Raw genomic sequence first — 22,788 nt, forward strand, 5'->3', positions numbered from 1 at the left:
TTGTTTGAATCAAATCATTGATTGGAACAAAAGAAAAAACAGAAATAAGAGATCGTCCCTGATCTTTGGATCAATCAATGCACACAACCTATTACAGAAAGTTATTACATAGTATTTCACTACACTTTAAAAAGGGACAACAATAGGCAACAATTCGTACCACTCATGATTCTACTACTAGGCTGTCACCCATATCGGCTAAATAAAGCTCGATCGGCCATCTTCAAGCGGTTACACCCGGAATCTAGAATACCTTGTGCTTTTCACACACAAGCACATATGATAACCAAAAGAGATTAGAAAATCTCACTATTGAGGATATCTATTTGTTGCAAAATATGGCCAAGGTAGCATTAGTAAACATGCCACGTGGGTAAGTCAAACCTGGGTTGGACCTGTGCATTTTCATACTTACTAGAGGGTGGCACGTGCTTTGTCGTCCTGTTCTTCTGTCAAGAGTTAAGTTTTTTTATGCGGGTTATTACGAGATGTTGCTTCATTGTGTGTTTCACTTGAGTTAGGGTGATTTTTAATTATGTTGGTGTTAGGGGTTTTTTCGAAATGAACTTGTGTTAAGTCTTTTTTTTTCGCTCTTATCCAGTAGAGGCAGTATTTGTTGTGCTAGGTGGGCTGAGTTGGTATGTGTGTGGTTGTGCAATTCTTACATGTAACACATAAATCAACATATGTCGTTCCCTGAAGGTAGACCCAAATGCAACACACACCAACCATTCACTCCCTTATAGGTGGGCCCACCAACGACCGTAAAGCCTCGACGCATCAAAAGTGCATTTCTAGGGAGTTTAGTATCTTAGTAGATAGATGGTATGTTCTATTTACGGAGCTGTGCAAACTTAAGAAACGTAGAGATGCATCTTTTGATCTATCAACGATTTTCTTGGTGACGCTTTCCGAAAACATTGTGCATTGGCCTAAATCCGTGACCGCCAAATTTTAACTAAAGTGTGGTCGTAGATTACTATGAATGGGACATGGCCAAAAAAATCTTCCGAAAGTATTTTTCAAATATCAAGTTAAGCTACTTATCTTTTCTGACCATATAGAAAAAATTGAAGTATTTTATATAAATGCTTTCGGAGGGTAGTACACAAGATACTTTAACTTGGTATTTCATAAATATATAATATAGTTACTCCCTTTAATGTTTAACCTTAGTTCAAAACTGCGACACTTATTTTGGATCGGATAAAGTATTACATAACAAGATGGGACATGAAAGTATATTTTGCAGATACTAATGTTAAAGGAAGCTACAGTCTAAATGCCAAGTGAATATTTCGTTGTACAAACTTCATAATTTGCACTAAATGGCATGACGCATCCTCATAGATTCATCAACTACAAACACCAGAACCTTTTATGGATCATCGGTACATTTGTGGAGTCAAACAGGTTTCTACTTTATTCATTTCGCTAATCCTCCCTACACTGATTATACGTTTACATTACCTACTCTGAACCGAACGCCTTCTTAGATTGCTTGATAATTTGCAATTAGAGCACTGCAAACGTGGGGTAGGTGACCAAGCATTGTCACAAAAGGTCGGATGGTTTTGGCTCTCTATTGTTTCTTTATTACACTGTCATCGCCGTGCATCATTGAACTAAGTAGAGAATAATTTTACAGACTTTTAGATTAACCAAACTCCTCCGCACTGTTTGTACTGTTTTAAATACTTTTCCTATAGTTGCCTGCCATGCCCGTCCGGCTGTTTCTGTTTGATCATTGTTTTTTATTCAACTGGCACGAAATATGGGCAATAATACTCAAGGCGGTCACGGAAATTGGCAAGGCGGTCATACTATCTGGGGCCATAGCTAAATTAATTAGTCTAGTGTACTATCTACAATCACAAGGTTATTTATTCCATCTGGTAATTATCTCTGAGAGCACAACGTGCATGTGCAACCATAGCTATATAAACACATCCGGTTCCACCCATTGCTGACACGCCAAAGTACCAAGCTACATACAATAGTACTAGTAGCACTAATCGAACATATCATGGCCATCCCCAAAGCTTTGCTTCTTGCCATCGTAGGTTGCATCTGCTTATGCAGCAGTGCTGTTTTGTCAGCTCGCAAGCTTGGCGACGCGGCCATGGTGGAGAGGCATGAGCAGTGGATGACGGAGTTCAACCGTGTTTACAAGGACGTCACCGAGAAGGCGCAGCGGTTTGAGGTGTTCAAAGCCAACATTGCCTTCATCGAGTCGTCCAATGCCGGAAACCGTAAGTTCTGGCTCGGTGTCAACCAGTTCACCGACCTCATCAATGACGAGTTCAGGGCAACCAAGACCAACAAGGGATTGAAAATGAGCGGCGGTAGGGCTCCAACTGGGTTCAAGTACAGTAATGTCAGCATCGATGCGCTTCCAACCGCTGTTGATTGGAGGACCAAGGGTGCTGTCACTCCTATCAAAGACCAAGGCCAATGTGGTAAGTGGATTTAGGTAGTATATCTACATTATGTTCCGCTACCATGATAATCCCATGATAACTCGAATTACACTAAGGATGACCCTATTATTGCAGGTTGTTGTTGGGCATTTTCAGCTGTGGTGGCAACTGAAGGCATTGTGAAGTTGAGCACGGGGAAGCTCATCTCGTTGTCTGAGCAAGAGCTGGTTGATTGTGATGTCCATGGTGTGGATTAGGGTTGTGAGGGTGGTGAGATGGACGGCGCCTTGAAGTTCATCATCAAGAACGGTGGCCTCACCACCGAGGCCAACTACCCATACACGGCACAAGACGGACAGTAAGACCAGCATTGCAAGCAACAATGTTGCAACCATCAAGGGCTACGAGGATGTGCACGCCAACGATGAATCTTCTCTTATGAAAGCCGTTGCTAACCAGCCTGTATCGGTAGTTGTGGATGGAGGTGATGTCATATTTCAACACTACTCTGGCGGGGTAATGACCGGCTCTTGCGGAACTGATTTGGACCATGGGATAGCAGCTATTTGATATGGTCTGACGAGTGACGGAACTAAGTATTGGTTGTTAAAAAACTCATGGGGCACGACATGGGGCGAGAGTGGGTACCTCAGAATGGAGAGGGACATTTCTGACAAGAGTGATATGTGTGGCTTGGCCATGCAACCTTCGTACCTCACCAAGTAGGGAAATACATTGGCACGTATATCTACAAATATTACATAAATACATGTATTTTTATCTGTCTGTATGTACCTTTCATTACACTACATTGTTTCGTGTTTGGACAATCACGAAATGTTTCGTAAATATATATAAAGAAGATAGATGAATTCGAGCTTAAATGCTAAATGCTCTACGGTGATGTTTATGCTGAAATCCATTTTGTTTAAATCCACAAATTGATTCGAACAATATTTTTTTCTCGAAAATGGGAGGACGCCCCTGATCTTTGCATCGATCAATGCACACATCCATCGTATTGAAGAAATTTATTACATAGTATTCCGCTACACATGAATAAAAGGCACAAGAATAAAAAACAATGTACAACTCAGGACACTATTACCAGGCCGTCACTCATATTGGCTAAATAAAGCATGAAGTACCACCTTCAAGCGGTTGCACCCGAAGTCTAGAATATTCTATGCTTTTCACACGCTGCAGTAAAGCACATTTGATAACCAAAAGAAATTAGAAGATACAAATTTTGAGGGCGTATTTTTCTTCAAAATATGGCCAAAAGTGGCGTTAGTCAACACGCCCGAGGGTAGGTCATACCTGGGTTGCACCGATGCATTTCCATACTTATAGAACCAAGATGACACAACTAGAATATCTTTGGGACTTCCTGTGCATTTTACTTTCTAGGAAACCATTACACTAGTTGAGTCCACCCGGCAAGGTGACTAGGGAAAGCCTTTCTCCCCTTCATCTCCACCGGTGAGCTTGTGAATTCACCTCCCCTCCGCTTGTTGGTGTCTACCTTGCCCTAGCTCTCGCCTACAGCTCGCCGGAGCTCTCTCTTCCTCTTTACTCTAGCTCAAACGATCATGGGAAGAAGGAGAAAGGTGGACACAGGAGGTTTCCAGTGCTCATACACCGCCGTACGTATGGCCTCGTATTTTCTCCTCGAGCAACAACTCGAGCCGCGCACACGTTACAACGTCACCGTGCGGATTTTTATACCCAGGGTCAACGACCGGGCACACACGCACCCACGCTCCTGCTCCCTCGCGCCCACAATCCGCCCGCCTCGCTCGCGGCAGCGACGCGCTCCAACGCGCAGCTCACGGCGGCCCTCCAACAGATCGTGCACAAGCTCCCCGCACGGCTCGCCAACAGTCCAGGCCTACTACGACGTGTCCGTGTACATGCACACGCACGCCCAAACGCTACCCACACACGCGCACCCGCGGTCCCGACTCGGCCGACCCGGCCAGCTCGCGCCCATACACGCGCTGGTCGCGTCCGATTCGTCGCCTCGGCTTATTCGCCCAACACTCGTGCCCTAAGCCGCGGCTCAGAGCAGGCCGGGCTCCTCGACGACGTCGTCCACCAGCAACGCACGCTCCGCCGCCGGCGCCTTCTTCAACTGCGGGCATTCCCGCTTGAAGTGTCCACGGTCGCCGCATTTGTAACAACGACCGCGCCGGTTTCTGCCGAAGCCCGACGCCTCGCTGCGCACGTCGTCGTCGTCTCGAGCACCGCCCCTCTGCCGCTCCCATGCTCGCAACTGCGCCGCCATGTACATGAGTTGGCCGTCCGCCCGCTCGCCGCCCGCCTGTCCACGCCATCGCAGCCGCTCGTCGAAGGCCTTCAGGCGACCGAGCGCGTCCTCGAATGGCATGGTGGAGACGTCGCAAAACTGCTCGATTCCGGCCACCGCCGCGTACAAGCGATCCGGCACAGAATCGAGAAGCTTCTTCACCATCGCGGCGTCGTCCAGCGTCAACCCGAGTCCCGCGTAGCGCGCCGCCATGCCGCCGAGCTTGCCGGCGAACCCATCCATCATGTCGCCCTCCGCCATGCGCAGCATCTCAAACTCCCCTCGGAGAGTGCCCAGCCGTGCCGCCCGGACTCGGTCCGCCCCGATGAACCTCGCCTTGAGGCTCGCCCACACCTCCGCCGCAGTCTTCTTCGATGCCACCTGCAGCAGCAGGTCCTCGGCGAGCGCACTGAGCAGGTATGCACGCGGGCTTGTCCTTCTTCGCGATGACGGTCGCCGCTGCGTCCTCTGGCACCACCACCGCCTCCCACAGCCCGGTCGCATCAAGGTTTGCCTCCACCTTGATCGACCACGTCGTGTAGTTTTCGCCGGTGAGCTATGGCACCGGCTGCGGCAGCGATCCGCCCGCTCCACTGCCATACGGGACGATCGACATTGCCGGCGCACCCTGATCTTCACGTGGCTCTGATGCCAATTGTTGGTGTCTACCTTGCCCTAGCTCTCGCCTACAGCTCACCGGAGCTCTCTCTTCCTCTTTACTCTAGCTCAAACGATCATGGGAAGAAGGAGAAAGGTGGACACAGGAGGTTTCCAGCGCTCATACACCGCCGCACATACGGCCTCGTATTTTCTCCTCGAGCAACAACTCAAGCCGCGCACACATTACAACGTCACCATGCGGATTTTTATACCCAGGGTCAGCGACCGGGCACACACGCACCCACGCTCCAGCTCCCTCGCGCCCACGATCTGTCCGCCTCGCTCGCGGCAGCGACGCGCTCCAACGCACAGCTCACGGCGGCCCTCCAACAGATCATGCACGAGCTCCCCGCACGGCTCGCCAACAGTCCAGGCCTACTACGACGCGTCCCATGTACATGCACACGCACGCCCAAACACTACCCATGCACACACGGACGCACACCCGCGGTCCCGACGCGCCCGACCCGGCCAGCTCGCGCCCATACACGTGCTGGTCGCGTCCGGTGCATCGCCGCGGCTTATTCGCCCAACACCGCTTGCCGCTACGGCTGCCGGTGGCGGGGAGGGGATTTATGTTGCCTCAGATCCGGCTAGTAGATTGGTAGAGTTTAGCCCTTGTGGGGGCGGTGTTTGGGTGGATGGCGGCGCTTCTTTGAGTCAGTGTTTCGGGCTTTGATGCTCCTCAAGTTCGTTCGTTGGAACGGATTAGACGGAGCTCCGGCGTAGATTCCTGCCAACTCTGTGGGGCAGCAAGTGAAAGTGCGTTATATCGACTAGAGGGGGGTGAATAGGCGATTTTTTTGAAAGTCTTCAGAACATGGGAGTTTTGAAGACAAACGATAAAATTAAACCTATTACCATGCAGCGGAAGGTAGGCTACACTAGGCAACCCATAGTCAAGTATTCAATGAAGTGAAAGCACAAAGACTAATAGCAGCTAGGTAGTAAGGATCAGGTAGGAAGATATTGTGAAGCCAAACAGAACACGCAGTCACTCAGTGAAGACAAATGATAAAGCAAACATACAATGACTTCACAAGGAGTAACAGTAAGTAAAGTGAAGTGAAGATGAAACCAGTGACTCGTTGAAGACAATGATGTGTTGGACCAGTTCCAGTTGCTGTGACAACTGTACGTCTGGTTGGAGCGGCTAGGTATTTAAACCTTAGGACACACAGTCCCGGACACCCAGTCCTGAACACGCAGCTCAGGACACCAAGTCCTCACCGTATTCTCCTTGAGCTAAGGTCACATAGTCCTCGCCCAATCACTCTGGTAAGTCTTCAAGGTAGACTCCCAAACCTTCACAGACTTCGTTCACTGGCAATCCACAATGTCTCTTGGATGCTCAGAACGCGACGCCTAACCGGCTGGAGGATGCACAGTCCTCAAGTGTAATAAGTCTTCAGATCACACAGACAAGAAGACTTAAGTGATGCCCAATTCTCTCTGGCTCTGGTGGTTAGGGCTTTATCCTCGCAGGGAATTCTCTCTCAAAGGCTTCGAGGTGGGTTGCTCTCAAACGACAAAAGCCGTACTCTCAATCTGAGCAGCCAACCGTTTATGGTTGTAGGGGGTGGGCTATTTATAGCCACTTGGCAACCCGACCTGATTTGTCCGAAATGACCCTGAGTCACTAAGGAACTGACACGTGTTCCAACGGTCAGATTTCAAACTCACACGGCAACTTTACTTGGGCTACAAGCAAAGCTGACTTGTCCGACTCTGGACAAGATTCGCTCTCATAGTCTTCACTCGAAGACATAGGTTTTTGGTTTAGGCATCACTTCAGTCATTCTGACTGGTTCTCTTGGACCCCACTTAACAGTATGGTGGTTCCTATGACTCAACACAAAAGAAAAAAAACTACGAAAGATCTAAGTCTTCGAGCTTCATAGGCTTCATATCGTGTCTTCTCTTGTCATAGTCTTCAATGTGAATATCTTCATATACCACCTTTGACTTCAATGTCTTCATACATTTTTTAGGGGTCATCTCTGGTAGTAAAACCGAATCAATGAGGGACTTCTACCTGTGTTGTCCTGCAATTCTCACAAACACATTCGTCCCTCAACTAGGTTTGCCGTCAATACTCCAAAACCAACTAGGGGTGGCACTAGATGCACTTACAATCTCCCCCTTTTTGGTGATTGATGACAAACTAGTTGAAGTTTTCAACGGGGAATATAATCTGTGAAATTGTAAAGGATAATGAATTGTCTTCATAAGTTGCAAGGGCTCCCCCTGAAGATGTGCATATAAGTTAATTTGCTTTTAGAATGCAAATGCACATGGCAGGTTGTACTTGTGGAGATCCACTTCAGCTTATGATGACGATCCACTATGCATGTGAAAGTATATGAAGATAATGACATGCATAATGGAAAATGGACGTCTGCAGAATGAGCTAAGTGCAGAATTTATCGTCGCACATGCGGAATTTATCTTCGCAAAACAAGGTGGCAAATAAGTAGCAGACGACCATCTAGTTTAAGTGTTACAACTCATAAGAACCAAATGTAGCAAAAAAAACGAGAGTTGTAAGCACGAAGCAAAATATAAGGCACCCGCCCATATGAACCCGCTTGAAGACTATCAATCTCATATGCTTCTCCCCCTTTTGTCAGTAATGACCAAAAAGGTTTGAAGACATAGAGCCTCTACTCGTTCCCATGAGGAGTAGGTGAAGTAGCAGGGTTGTTGGTGTTGTTTGGCGGTGCAGAAGAGCTTGGAGGTGCTGAAGGATATGGCGGTGAAGTAGCATCGTCTTCTTCCTCAATAATTCTGGCAGTGACTGTGGCAGCAGAGGAAGAGAACTCAGAGTCTTCAAGGGATGGAGTTCCTAGTAGGACAGCCCTTTGAGGAGGTGTGGAGTCAAACTTGAATCTCTCAGTGAAGCCATCCTCTTGAAGATCAGCTTCAGAAAGTATCATCGTTAGCCCTTTCCACGTGCGGCGGCAGGTTTCATGGGCAACGAACGCATTCTTGGTGGCAAGATTTCGAGTGCGATTAACATCCACCAAGAGGCTTTTCATCTGACGCTTCAGCCAGTCATGATGCCTATCTTGTTTCTGATGTAGAGCCACAAGAAGCTCTCGGTCGTTGAGAACACGAGTGCGCTTCTTGGGTCTTGGAGCAGTGGCACTGTCAGTGGCTTCAGTTGATGCAGGGTGTGGTGCACGTGTAGTGCCAGCCAAAGGATACACCCGAGAAACTGCTTCAACACCTTCAACGTTCTGAGTAAAATTCTGATGTTCTGCATTCTGAAGACTTTGAGGTTGCTTGGCAGGCTCAGAATATATTGCTTCATATCGTGTCTTCTCTTGTCAATAGTACGGTGGTTCCTATGACTCAACACAAAAGAAAAAGAACTACGAAAGATCTAAGTCTTCGAGCTCCATAGGCTTCATATCGTGTCTTCTCTTATCATAGTCTTCAATGTGAATATCTTCATATACCATCTTTGACTTCAATGTCTTCATACATTTTTTAGGGGTCATCTCTGGTAGTAAAACCGAATCAATGAGGGACTTCTACCTGTGTTATCCTACAATTCTCACAAACACATTAGTCCCTCAACTAGGTTTGCCGTCAATACTCCAAAACCAACTAGGGGTGGCACTAGATAGGTTAGGGTTTCTCGTTGTGCGTACGGAACGGCGATATTTGGTGTCAAGTTCTTCAAATCGATTCAAGGATTCAACGGCGATGACTGTGGTTCCAGGGCGCTTGTCCTCAGGGGCACGTGAACGAAGACTCCCCGGCTATCGTCAACAAGGTCAGTCCGGCTCTGATATGAGAGCGGCGGCAGCGGCTCGTTCTGGCAGCGGCAATGGTCGTTCGGTGGTCCATGGACCAAAATATAATTTTTATTATGTTTGAGGTGTTTTGTACTTTCAGTGAATCTTTATAATAGATCTGATCCTTTTCGCAAAAAAAAAATTGAGTCCACTCCATCCATTTTGGACATGTGCGAGAGCTCACGAAATAGCGTTTCCTCTTGCTTTATAGATAAACTCAATTGACAGAATGATATAAGATATTGTGGTAACCCTCTTACAAAGCCGATCAAAGAAAACTAGGCTAAAACAAGATGATTGAACTAACACTACACAAGTGATGCTCTACTGGACGTTGGCGGCTTGCCGTTGAGCAGCATGGAAGTAGCAGGACAGAGAAGCGCCTATAAGCCTACGAAAAGCAAACCCATGTCTCTTGGATAAAATCATAGAACTTTGTCACAAAACGTCCACCAAAAATGCCGCTAGAGAGGGCCCTCTGTCGAGTGCTATCCCTGTAGGCGAGCAGTTTGGATCAAGGTAGCTGAAGAGATAGTCACATGAGAGGACATAAACGAGACCGCCAAACGTAGTATCAAGCCTATGATGACGCCCCAAAATGGTGACGACGCAAGGCACCATCATCAAGTCTAGCAATGGACATGGTTTTCCCCCAAGCATGGACAAGGGGTGGAGGTAAAACCACGACATCACCACTAGGAGGGACGCAACACCCGGAGGCGATGGCGGCGGCACCGCCGAGAGGCATTGGGCTTTCGCTCGGTACCTCCCTCACTCCTTGCATATGAACCGTGGCACACACATGTCTCTTTGGCTCGGTACCTTCCGTCATTGACAATGTGCGACTAAACTATGTCAACTCAACATGCCACTATGCATGAAAATGACCAACCTTTCACCATTCATGCTACTTATATTTATATGTACTACAAATATACAATAATTGGGCACAATAAATTTATATGCACTTTAGTTTCAATTATTATATTATTAATTCAAATACTAATGTTTCATACAACCCGATACCATTGAAATAATTGAAACCAATCTCCGAGTGACGCACCACGCATGCTGGGTATCATTTCTATTTCCTGAAATTTTGATGGACCAAGGCCCACTATAATTCTCACACATACATATGTGGGTAGGGATTGCTCAAAAAAAAACTATGTGTAGGGTGACCATCCTAAGAAAAATCCGAATGGCTTCGATGCTCTGTTGTTTCTTTATTGTATGTCATCGTCGTGCATCTTTGAACTCAGTTTTATCTTTGCTTTTGTTGGACCATTTTAATATAAGTACTTCCGAAGCTGCAAATACTTGCACGGCTGGCTGTTCCTTCTCTCATTGTTTTGTATTCACCTGCTCACCTAGAACGAACTAGGTCCCTAGCTTTAACATACTTCTTTTTAAACAAGAGTTGAACAGACTTCCGCTCGAATTTTTACTGTACACAACCATTGACTCTAGGGACCAGAGTTGGATTAAGCTAACAAACTATGTACAACCACAAGGTTATTTATTCTATCTGGTAATTAACTGCACGGCCACGCTGTTGTCCATCGATATTCACACATCATCCTAGAGCACAGTGTGCGCTGTACGTACATGTGCAAGACTACAGCTATATAAGCACATCCCTTCCACCCATAGTTGACAGACCAAAGCACCAACAAGCTAATTGTAGTACCAGTAAGCACTAGTCGAGCAGATCATGGCCATCCCAAAGGCATTGCTTCTTGCCATCCTAGGCAGCATCTGCTTATGCAGTAGCACCGTTCTATCAGCTCGCGAGCTTGGTGACGCGGCCATGGTGGAGAAGCATGAGCAGTGGATGGCGAAGTTTAACCGTGTTTACAAGGACGGCACCGAGAAGGCGCAGCGGTTCGAGGTGTTCAAGGCCAACGTTGCCTTTATCGAGTCGTTCAACACCGGAAATCACAAGTTCTGGCTCGGTGCAACCAGTTTACCGACCTCACCAACGACGAGTTCAGAGCAATCAAGACCAACAAGGGCCTCAGAAGGAATGATGCTAGGGCTCCAACCGGGTTCAAGTACAACAATGTCAGCAATGATGCGCTTCCAGCGGCAGCTGATTGGAGGACCAAGGGCGTTGTCACTCCTATCAAAGACCAAGGCCAGTGTGGTAAGTAAATTTAGGTAGTATGTATATATCGTATTCTCATGATAACTGAAATTACACTAAGTACGTCAATATTTTTGTAGGTTGTTGTTGGGCTTTTTCAGCCGTGGCTGCAACCGAGGGCATTGTGAAGTTGAGCACAGGGAAGCTCGTCTCCTTGTCTGAGCAAGAGCTAGTTGACTGTGATGTCCATGGTGTGGATCAGGGGTGCGCGGGGGGCGAGATGCACGACGCTTTGAAGTTCATCATCAAGAACGGTGGCCTCACCACTGAGGCCAACTACCCATACACTGCACAAGACGGACAGTGCAAGACTAGCACTGCAAGCAACAGTGTTGCAACCATCAAGGGCTATGAGAATGTGCCCGCCAACAATGAATCTTCTCTTATGAAAGCCGTGGCTAACCAGCCTGTATCAGTAGCTATGGAGGGAGGGGATGTCATATTTCAACACCTCTCTGGCGGGGTGATGACCGGCTCCTGCGGAACTGATTTGGACCATGGGATAGTAGCGATTGGTTATGGCATGACGAGTGACGGAACTAAATTTTGGCTGCTGAAAAACTCATGGGGCACGACATGGGGCGAGAGTGGGTACCTCAGAATGGAGAAGGATATTTCCGACAAGAGTGGTATGTGTGGCTTGGCCATGCAACCTTCCTACCCAACCGAGTAGGGAAATACATTGCCACATATATCTACAAATATTACATAAACACACCGATTTTTATCTATATATATGTACCTTCCATTGCACTGCGTTATTTCCCGGTTGTAAAGTCGTAAATGTTTGGTAAATATATATAAAAAAAAGATAAATGACTTTGAGCTTAAATTCTCTACGGTGTTGTTTACACGAAAATCCCTCTTGTTAGAATCCATTCACTGATTGGACCCAGATTTGTTATTTCAAAAATGAGAGAGCATCCCTGATCTTTGCATTGATCAATGCACACATCCCGCATATATTAAAGATATGCATTAACTGTATTTCCCTAAAAATAAAAGGACACAATAATAGGCAACAATTTATGGGCAAAGTGGCATTAGTCAACGCGACATGTGGGCATGTCAAACCTAGGTTGGAGCATCCAAGCTGACACACCTAGAATACTTTTGGGACTTTCCGATGCACTTAGTCTCTAGGAAAACATTACACTAATTTAGTACATGTCCATCCATTTTGGACATGTGAGAGTTCACAAAATAATTTTCTGTCCCACTTTATAGATAAACCTTACAAAGCAGATCAAAGAAATCTAGGCTAAAACAAGATGGGCAGCGCTAACACTACACAAGGAATGCACTACTGGACGTCGTTGGCTTGCCGTCGAGCAGAAGTGCAAGAGTAGCAGGACCACAACTAGAAGCTCCAAAAAGTCTACAAGCAAACCCCTGTCTCTAGGATGAAATCATCGGACTTTGTCGCAATGCCTCCACAAAAATTGTTGTTGGAGAGGGCCCTCTTCCGAGCGCCAACCCTGTAGGCGAGCTATTTGGACCAAGGTGGCTGATGAAATAGTGTATGTTAGGAGATAAACGAGACGGCCAAACGCTGGAGCCGAGGATGCTTCATCTCGGTCTTGGGATCCAATCCTGCCCAAACACGTCTCCACACCATGAGACCTAAGCTCTCTATTGATGCCCCCAATATGGTAATGACGCAACGAGTTGTCACCAAGTCTAGCAATGGACATGGTTTTCCCTGAGCACGGACAAGGCGATGGAGGCAGAACCATGAAAGCACCCCTCGGACTAACGTGAATCACGCAGGCATCGTCGGTAGTGCCACCGAGAAGCGCCTGGGTTTCACTCGGTACCTCTCTTACTTCTTGCCTGGGAACCCTGGCCCTGACCCTTATGCCTGGACAGCAAGTAATGGATGGCCTAAATGCAAGTTGTTGGCACCGAAAGCATCAACGTATGGGGAAAATATATGGAGCTCTCATGTCTAAAAAGTTAACTTTAAATGTTTCAAAAGATTTGAATTTTCTGTGAATGTTCACAAGACATGTGGCTGTGACCTCTAAAATAACAGACCCAAACTTGAAATACACACTGAGAAACAAAAAAGAGAAAATTGATGTAAATATTGTCATTTTTGGAATTGTCTTTTTGTGACACTATTCATGCTGAATTTGTCTTTTTTGTTCTCAGTGTGCATTTCGAGTTTGAATATGAACTTTTCATAGTTCATGGACTCATGAATTGGGAACATTAAAAAAATCAAAATATTCGAACATTTGGAGTGACTTTTAGACATGGGAGCACTGGATATCCTCCTCAACTTATGGTGGGAGGACACCGAGTGAACCTAGTTTTCGGGATAACCAAACAGAAGGAAGAGGATCAGCGGAGCACGGAGTAGAATAAGCACGATTAGATGTGCACGCAAGAGTGTGTTGCACATGCAGTATAACTCCCAATTGCCATCTCATGTAAATATACTATGAGAAGTCTCCTTATATATTGGTCCAAATCTTTGTCCATTGACAACATGTGACTAAACTACCACATGCTATTCCATTATTGACTTCTCTCCATATCATATATATAGCTAAATAGTTGACCATCACTGTGTCAGCTATGTCAACTCAACAAGCCACAATGCATGAGAAAAGACCACCGTAACATGCATAGTTCCTGCTACTTATATTTGGCAAATATCCTACAACTATGCAACAATCAAATACAGTAAATTTATGTATAATTTTGTTTTACTTATATTATTGATCCAAATACTAATGTTACATACAACAAATATTCTTGAAATAATTGAACCAATCCCCTCAGCAACGCACAGGGTAGTATTTCTATTTCCTGAAATTTTGATGGACCATGACCCGTTGGAATTCTTACACATCAATCGGCGGGTAAGGTGACCACCCTAAGGAAAGTTTGAATGGTTTTGTTTCTTTATTATTGCCGTTATCGGTTGAACAAAGCTTGAGCGGTCGTCTTCAATCGGTTGCACCTAGAGTCAAGAGTACTTTGCTTTCACGTGCTGCAGTGCGCACCAAGTATGTGTCCGGGTGAAAAGATTAGGAACTCAATGTTAAAAACAATATCCATAGACCCCAACATAAAGCACAAATTGCCGTAAGTTGTCTATAGCCCTAATAGCTATTTCCCAAACATATTAGAAATACTACAAGGTGGTGGAAGATTGAAAGGCACATAAACTACTCATCACGCAGGTGGGCAACAGGGCATGAGAGAAAACAAGATCTCTTTATTGTTTCTTCTTCGTTGCAATGGCAACACTTTTACCTGATTTTCTAATGGGTTAATCGGATTCATGCCACTTTGCGGGATTTTCTTTTGTAAGGATCGTCCCCATCATAGGTACCATATAACGATCTTAATCTTAAATGTCACCTTTGAGTTTCTAGATATGTTTCACCCCAATTGACTGTTCGTATTCATCATATCGGCATACATGCATTGACTGAGGAAGACCCAAACGGGTGGAGGCTCCACCTAAACACATCGGGTTCTTGGTTTAGATGATGCACAAACATTTCACTAATTGAGTCCACCTAAAGCTAACATTTAGCAGTGCAATGATCACGACATCGGCCACTGTTGTGTGCTGTGTTTGGGTGCCGCTATTAACTCTCATCACACCTTTCCTAAAGGGAGAGTCATTAAGTATCATCCTAACTCAAACGGTGCAAGGTTTCCAAATTGTTCTCTCGGTTCTTGTTAATGTGTTCATGTGTTTGTATTCAGTTAATGTTCACTCTGAATGTCAACACCCCGTCAAAACCTACACTAAGTTTATTCTTTGAGGTCGTCTGCCTCCCTGCTTTCTGTGCTCTCAAGTTCTCCTTCACCATTCTTGTGCGCTCACTCGGTCACAAACTCACGGCAGTGGAAAGTGCAAGGACCATGCCTTCTCGTGGATGCCATCCAAGAGATCAGCGAGCGGTCATTGCCACTCATTAGAATTTTCGAATGAATTAGCAAGGAGAATACAGAGCTAAAAGGAATAGAACCATTGGCACAATAAAAGAGGTTTACCAAGCATACAACTTGAATGTACAGCGATCAACGTCATCAACAGTAGCTCAGCCCCTGTACGCTGATGGCGCAGGTGAAGAACAGGTTGATCACATGATGACTGCTTTCACGGGTTGACACTTACCTTACGCGGAGTACATACAAATGACAATAACAATAATGAAAAGTATGTATATGGCCTCAACAGCAAACACAGCTCACAGCATTCCCAAAGACAAAAACCCAACAATAATACAGTCACAGCAGAAGAGGGCAACTACAACGATATAGAATCGTAATGCCTAAGTGCCTACCTCGCAAATAACCTTGCCTATTGTGCCTGCTCGGGTACAGGCGCAACATCAGTGGCCTCCTCAGACGGCTTGCCTGGGTCCTCGTTGATCGCCTCATTGACGCCGAGCACTTCATCCATCAGGTCGTCTTCCGCGGCCATGTCGTCCACGTCCACATCATCATCCTCGTCATTGCCACCGTCGGGGATCCGCCGAGCCTTTGGGCCATGCTCCGCCCTGTGCGTGTCAAGCTCCTTGTCCATTTCCTGCATGTTAGCAGGCACGTTCCCCCTCCGAGCATTCCGGGCATTCTGAATCCTTTCCAGCTGCCTCTCAACATTAGACAGATACTGCTCCTCAACTTGCTTTTGGAACTGGGTCAGCTCCGTTCTGCGTACAGATTTCCATTCTTCAAATACCTGCAATGATTGATGGGAGTTAGGTTCGTCTGGATTGACCGATCCAGAAGACAACTGGTGATTTCAAAGAATATAAATAATTTTGTCGTGTAAGATTGAAGGTGGCCCCAGGAAAACATGCAAACAGATGCTGGAAAATAGGACTGTTATGATTTATGTGATGTTCTCAATCCATTTTTTGCATTTGGCAAAAAAAAATACTTGCAAGTAATAGGTAAGGTCACCATGAGCCACCATGTTCCTTCACCTCGGACATCAAAAGAAATCCCAAAGCTGCTCCTGAACAAAGTGAATTCTCACATGTGCAAATGATGAACTGAAGCTTAAACACGCCAGAAAGTTCCCCAGTAAATTTTCGAATTCATGGCATGATGATGAACTACAGCATAATTTTGCAGCAGTGCCGTTATGGGTGACTTCATACTCAATCTTTTTGTGCAATGTAATTAACATTATCAAGAAAATATAATACAAAGGTAAATACCACAACATCGTGTCTGTACTATCAAGACCAGCCACAAGCAAGTTATCATAGTTCCCGTGAGTTGCCAGGTTCTTGAGTGAACAGGAAACTCTCACCAATTCAGAAAGGCGTTCGTACTTTTCTCTCCTCTGATAAATATTTCATAACAGAGTATTTTTCGCAACTCATTGATCTGCTTAGTATTCACCACAAAGCATACAGAGGCTGCACTCTAGTGGTTGACTGATAGATAGTCTAAAAGACACGAACAGCACAGCAGCAAAAGACGATGTTGAATCTATTGCTGCCATTTTCATTCCGTGCATAGCTGAGGTGTTTCAACTTCCAAGTACGTTGAATAGATATAAAGGGACAACTATAAAGGCAAATCATCCTTCAAACATGTGCAGATCATGCAGTTTGTTTATTTTTTATTCCTCGGATCATAAAGTTTTTTAGTACTAACTTATAAGAAAATACCTTTTCCTTGTTTTGCTCAACAATAACCGGATCATCAACTATTGGTTTAGCCGGCATGTAATAAATAGCTGGTTCAGCTTTTGTCCTGCAAATACAAATGGAATCAAACAAGAAACAAACATATATAGTATAATGAGTGGATATGGAAACCCCTATAGACATCAAACATCAAGATTTGCGTACAATCAGAAACGCATCTTCCCTCAATTTAATTGTCAATATGGATACTTTTGGACCAGGAATAAAAATAACCTGCAGCATGCACAAAATAAGAACAGACTCGTCAAAAAGCAAGCAGAATCCAACTATGCAAACAAGCAGCACAATGGAAGGAAAAGGGATAGTGATCATTTATCAAAGTCAAAGTGAAAAATGGAAAATGACATAAAGCAGTGAAGTTACCTTAAGAAACTGGACAGCTTTTTGTGATGCTCAGACCACTGAATGTACAATAGCTCCAACCTCTTTTCTTCTGCCTTAGCAGCTACTCGAGCACGGAGCGTCTAAATAAGAGCATCTCAGGGTTAAATCATTTGGCATACAAACACAACCAAGTTAAATGAGTGAAATTAAAAAACAGATGCATGTCACAGAAAAGTGAGCGGGAGATTACCATATCACGCCTACGCTTCTCAGCTGCTTGCTCCCGTTCTTGCTGCCGCAATCTTTCACTGTCCTCACGAGCCTTTTGATCAGCCTACATTCAACCGATCATTTCAGTATTTCCTGACATCTTAGAGCTAATATTGAGAATACAAAAAAATGCAATATGATCATCTGCGAGGCATGTAAACTTCCAAGAGAAAACACTAAATTATGTTCCCTCAGAAAAGAAATACTGAACTCCTCAAAGTTGGAAAAGATCATTGATCTCCCTCAGCTCTTAAGTTCAGTTAAGAATAGTTCAAGAATTGCTAGAGTGGCAACTGACACCCATGCTACATATTTTATATCTATTCGGATCTTCTACCCACAGGTCCTTCCCCATGTTTGACAAATAAATGATGCAACCACACATGTAAGATAACCAAATAAGCAAACAGTACACAGGGGAAAAAACATCTGGACACAAGACAAGTAACAATAAACATTTAAGTAAAAAAAACTTTGAAGTGACTAAGGGTTAATGTCAAGACCTCAAAAACCAACTGCAAGCCACCTGAGTTAATTTCCATTACTGTAATACCAGCCTAGAGGCTTCCATATAGGGCCTGGCCCATAGGCACACCAGGCAATTTTCAATATGAGAACCAAATAAGAGAATAACAATTTATTTAGCTCATAGCACCCTGTGTATTATTTGTGTGGCTAATGATTAACAAAATGTATAAATATAGATAAGTACCTTCTGCTGAGCCTCTGATCTACGCATAAAAGCCTCTGAGTTGGAAAGTTTTTTGTTCTCCTGCTGAAATTTCTGCATTGGCAAGCATGAGGAAGAATCAGATAAACTGAAATATTCACAAAGGTGAACACAATGGATTGTGAAAAAACAGTTGTGTTCCTCTAAATTGGACTGATCACATTCAACATAATGAAGCATATTCAACACAATGAGGCATGCATAATACAAGTCAAACTCCCTCGGCACCAAGTTACTCACGGTCTATACCTCTCTTGGTGTCTGATTTGACTTGAAGAGTTCATTCATAATAGTTAATTATGAAATTGTGTTTCCATTAAATGTATGATAGCTATGCTTGTTAACTTTAGCCAGCAGACAAACTAGTGCTTATTGACCATATAGCTTGCAAACAAAGCATTTGCTATTATTAGTGCAATAGTGACATGACATTAACACTGTGTTTGCAGAAATCAGGTAACATAGCTTCACATCGGGCCTCTAAAAAACTTTACTACACCTATAGGTAAGACATCAAATCCTCAATGACTGCCCTGTCACCCACAAGTGATCTAGAAGTTTATTCAGCAGATTTCTTTTCTTTATTCAGTAAGGTCACTCGTGATTTTTGTGTATCTGAGAGTAGGTGCAACGAACTTGGTGGTGAAGTTGAAAACTGGGGGTGCAATACAAAAGTTCCTGCAGAGCAAATTGCATATGGCGATTTTCAACAAACACAAAATGACAAGCTTACAATACAGTTTCATTGAAATTGAAGCTGTAGAGTGTGCTGGTAAAGCAATGAAGAAAAAATGTTGGAGTAACTCCTTTTGGAAAACAATGAACAAATTTCACATGATTAAGGAAAAGCTGTAAGCAGGCAATGTTATTGTAAGTACTGGAAATTCCAAAATATTTTAGAGCAATGAAGTTCAGCATTCTGGAAATATAAACCAGAGTACCAGACAAAGCAAGTATGGGAAATCAATTAAAAGGGTATTGAAGATTTAATGGTGTTCAGTACTAATAACTTGAATACTTTGTATGAATCAAACAGAAATTAGTTATAACTGCACCACCCGTAACACAACACCTATCTGAGGAATGAGGAATTTAATGTTCTCCAAGAGATTTGAATATAAAGGAGTATGGAAATTGGTTATAAACTATGCAGTCAAATAGAGCCATGTCCAACCTAGTAAACAAAACAAGGAATGATCTATTTACCAGACCAGTTAATAAATTGCCAATGGTTATGGGGTAATAGAAATGAGGATTTGATGTTGGAAGACCACAAACTGATTGAGAGAATTGCTAAGTTGATGAAAGAAGCAAGAACCCCTCTGTAGCCAAATTGGCAAAATATTTTCTGCTTGATGCCAAAAGTTGCAGGACAAAAATAAAACCTTGAGGATTCAAAAATTCACTTGCCGTTTGTACTTCAACTAAATTAGTATATTCTTACCGAACGGCAGGTTAATATACCATGTTCGATTACACAATACCCAATCCAAAGCAATCAAGAAATACTGAAACAAGAAGGAATTATCACAATTTCTAAGCACGTGGATCGTCTCATTATACGTCAGATGAACTTGTTACCTCTAGCGTGCCAACAAGAAGCTTCCCCAGCATTCTCTTGTTCCTCCTCACCAAGCTCTGATCCTCTTCCTTGGGAGCCGGCCTCGGGAGAGGCTCTGGCAGCTGATTATCAAGCTCCTGCAACCAAATAATACCAATATAAGCGATCTCCCGAAAACAGCATGTGGAACCCATCCACAAGCACACACGCACACTATCTCCTCCAAAATCCCATTCCCCTTACTCACCCTCCTGGATACCCACTGGCTCCCATCCCTCCTGAACCCACCATTACCGGCTCCCCTCCTCTCACCACCTTGAGCAGCATTTGGTCCATCCTCACGCCCCTCCGCCGCCACATCATCCCCATTAGTTCCAGGGCCATCCACCTCCGTGCATCACGCCAAACACAGAGAAGACGTTAGGGTATTTGACAAACCAACAAAACACAACAGGATTGACGAACACAAAAATAAAAACGAGGGCTCGTACTTTAACCACGGCAGAAAGAAGCCGGCGCTTGGGCTCGGGCTGGTCCACCGGCTCCGGGGCCTGCATCAGAAACACGCGGGGAGAAAAATCACGCACAGAAACAGAGACAGGGACGAGAAGGAGACGCGAAGCGAGAGGCGCGCACGGGTCTGGCGAAGCCGCGGAGCGGGCGGGGGCCTCCGGGGCCGGGGCCGGGGCCGGTGGCGGGGGCGCCGCGTCGGAGGCCTCGGGGGTCGCGCAGGCGCTCGCTGATCTGCGGGAGGGGAGGAGAACACGGGGACAAGCAAACGGGTCAGGGGAGACGCCTCGATGGCCACGGAGGGGAAGTGAGAGGGTGGAGGGGCGGGGGGGAGGGACCTCGCGGTGCTGGCGCTGCAGCTCTTGGAGCTCGCGGCGGATCTCCTCGGCCGTCTTCTCCGCCGCGGCGGCCATCGTCGGCGGCGAAGGGGAGGGAGGGAGGGTTTGGCTGCTGCGCGAGGGAGGGAGGATGGGGCGGGCGGATGCGTTGTCGTTCGGGGGGCTTGGATGCCCTAGGATGCGGTGCGTGGATGCGAGTGGTCTCGGCCGTTGGATCTTTGGCGTGCCGTCTCCGTCGCGGTTGGGCCGTGGTCGCCTCGCCGGGTCGGTTGTTGCGGTCGGCTCAGATCAATACACTGGGTGCGAGTGCGACCAAAGTTCTAAATTTTCAAAAAATGATGGATTTTATTAGCTCAAAATGCAGCATCAAGAAAATACAAACATGATAAGCATACATCCGGCCTCTGCACAGCTAAAATGCACACAGCCAACACCAATCCACACAAAAAACACGCCAGCAAATAGTAAAGTCATATAAGACCAAAGCTATGCATGGGCGGCGAGGAAAAAAAAAGTGATCAGCTCTGTGAACAGAAAACTATAGGAAAGACCATATTCGCGGCAACCGTCTCAAGACACCATATGAACATCGTGATTCTTCAACAGCAACGCCTTCAGAAAGGGAGCAACGCTGAAACGCTGTCGTCACTGGATCCAGCAGTCAACGCGGAATCTAGGTTTTCACCATGAAGAAATTGTCCGAGCATATCCGAGCAATGCCTTCAACAAGGTAACGATGTATAACCATCGCCATTGCCAGAATTCAAATCAGGGCTTTCACCCCGGAGCTCGATACCGGGTACTTAAGAATCACCACCATTGACGTCATAAATGTGTTGTCGCCACCACTTTTCCACGACCCCGGTAGCACCACAGCACCTACTGCGCCGCTGCACACCCATTCCTCTGCGTCAAGCCGGCATCCATAGTTTGCATCTCATCGCCGAAGTGAACTATGGGATCTGAAAAGATGAACTAGATCTTTCGATGTACACTGCCGCCGTGGAGCCACAAGAGGTCGTTGCACCATCACAGTTTGCAGCCACCATCTCTAGGCCGAACAAGATCTGGATCACCGTTACCGCCCGAGATACCGCGCACAGACGACGGGAGATCGAACCGCCATCTAGCAAGGCCTGGCCCAAGCGACGCCGGAGGACGCACGCATCGGCTGGACCAAGTCCACACGTCCCAGCGTGCCGACGCGTTGCCTGCCGCCATGCCCAGCAGATCTAGGTTGCCGCCGCGAGCATAGGCCAGCAAGGAGCCAGCCCGAGGCACACTCAAGGAAAATGTACTTTGGTTCCAGGGTGTAATCCGATATGGAAAAAATATTATAGTAGTTTAAAAAGTCAAAAAAGTTTTGAAATTCTTTTTGAATAAACTTGATTTTCTTTCGCACTAGTATATAAATTTTCGCGAATATAGCCCATCGTTGACTTCGGGCCAAAAGAAATATTGCTATACACAAGACACTCTTCACACTATGTTGGCCTACAAATTTTTGTTGCCCTGAAATCAACGAGGGGTTTTCTTTTCGTGATCTTTTTACAAGTACAATGAAAGGTCAAGTTTACTTAAAAATATATATATATATACTTTTTATTTAATTACTACTTTTCATATAGGGTGTACATATACCCATGGACCAAACGTCCGCATCTGATGTGTTTAATTATTTTTGTGCGGCGGCTCAGTCAAACGGTACGAAAAGTTATGGCAAAGCAACGATTTTTTAGCTTTTTTTAATCGTACAAAATAAAGATACAATCAAGCATCAATATCATATATGGATACTTGACATACAGTCACAACAAAGCAAAGCCTGGCATCCAGCCAAACATAGCAGCAAAGCATCCAGCTATAACAAAGGCATAGCATTGAAGCATCTTGGCCATAACAAAGCAAAGCTAAATTAGTGCTAAATCACTCTATGGCTCGCCATTAGCGACAAAATCCATTTCTAGCGAAACACGCATAGCGTTAGGGTGATGCCCCTCTAAACGATACAACTAACTATTTGAA

General features: G+C 45.3%; 2 protein-coding genes and 2 pseudogenes across 2 annotated transcripts; 2 read left to right on the forward strand and 2 right to left on the reverse strand.

The window, feature by feature from the left end:
• Window positions 1-2,026: 2,026 nt before the first annotated feature.
• LOC147974559 (senescence-specific cysteine protease SAG39-like) lies at window positions 2,027-3,146 on the forward strand (annotated as a pseudogene).
• A 1,336-nt stretch (window positions 3,147-4,482) lies between these two features.
• On the reverse strand, window positions 4,483-5,344 carry LOC147974560 (uncharacterized). Its single transcript, XM_087519505.1, has one exon. It carries the CDS (start codon window positions 5,326-5,328, stop codon window positions 4,483-4,485), a length of 846 nt encoding a protein of 281 aa, XP_087375631.1. The 5' UTR covers window positions 5,329-5,344.
• Window positions 5,345-10,905: 5,561 nt separating this feature from the next.
• LOC125529313 (senescence-specific cysteine protease SAG39-like) lies at window positions 10,906-12,010 on the forward strand (annotated as a pseudogene).
• A 3,486-nt stretch (window positions 12,011-15,496) lies between these two features.
• Window positions 15,497-20,925, reverse strand: LOC125529314 (protein-protein interaction regulator family protein). The gene is made up of 10 exons (XM_087517579.1): window positions 20,764-20,925; window positions 20,552-20,659; window positions 20,407-20,466; window positions 20,163-20,303; window positions 19,936-20,052; window positions 18,337-18,408; window positions 17,605-17,688; window positions 17,394-17,494; window positions 16,992-17,076; window positions 15,497-16,048 (listed from the first exon to the last, which is right to left on the reverse strand). The coding sequence occupies exons 1-10, from the start codon at window positions 20,836-20,838 to the stop codon at window positions 15,668-15,670; spliced, it is 1,224 nt and encodes a 407-aa protein (XP_087373705.1). The 5' UTR covers window positions 20,839-20,925; the 3' UTR covers window positions 15,497-15,667.
• Window positions 20,926-22,788: the final 1,863 nt, after the last annotated feature.

Source organism: Triticum urartu, chromosome 4A (genome assembly GCF_056163025.1).
Source record: "Triticum urartu cultivar PI428250 chromosome 4A, HENAU_Tu73, whole genome shotgun sequence".
Classification (NCBI taxonomy): domain Eukaryota; kingdom Viridiplantae; phylum Streptophyta; class Magnoliopsida; order Poales; family Poaceae; genus Triticum; species Triticum urartu.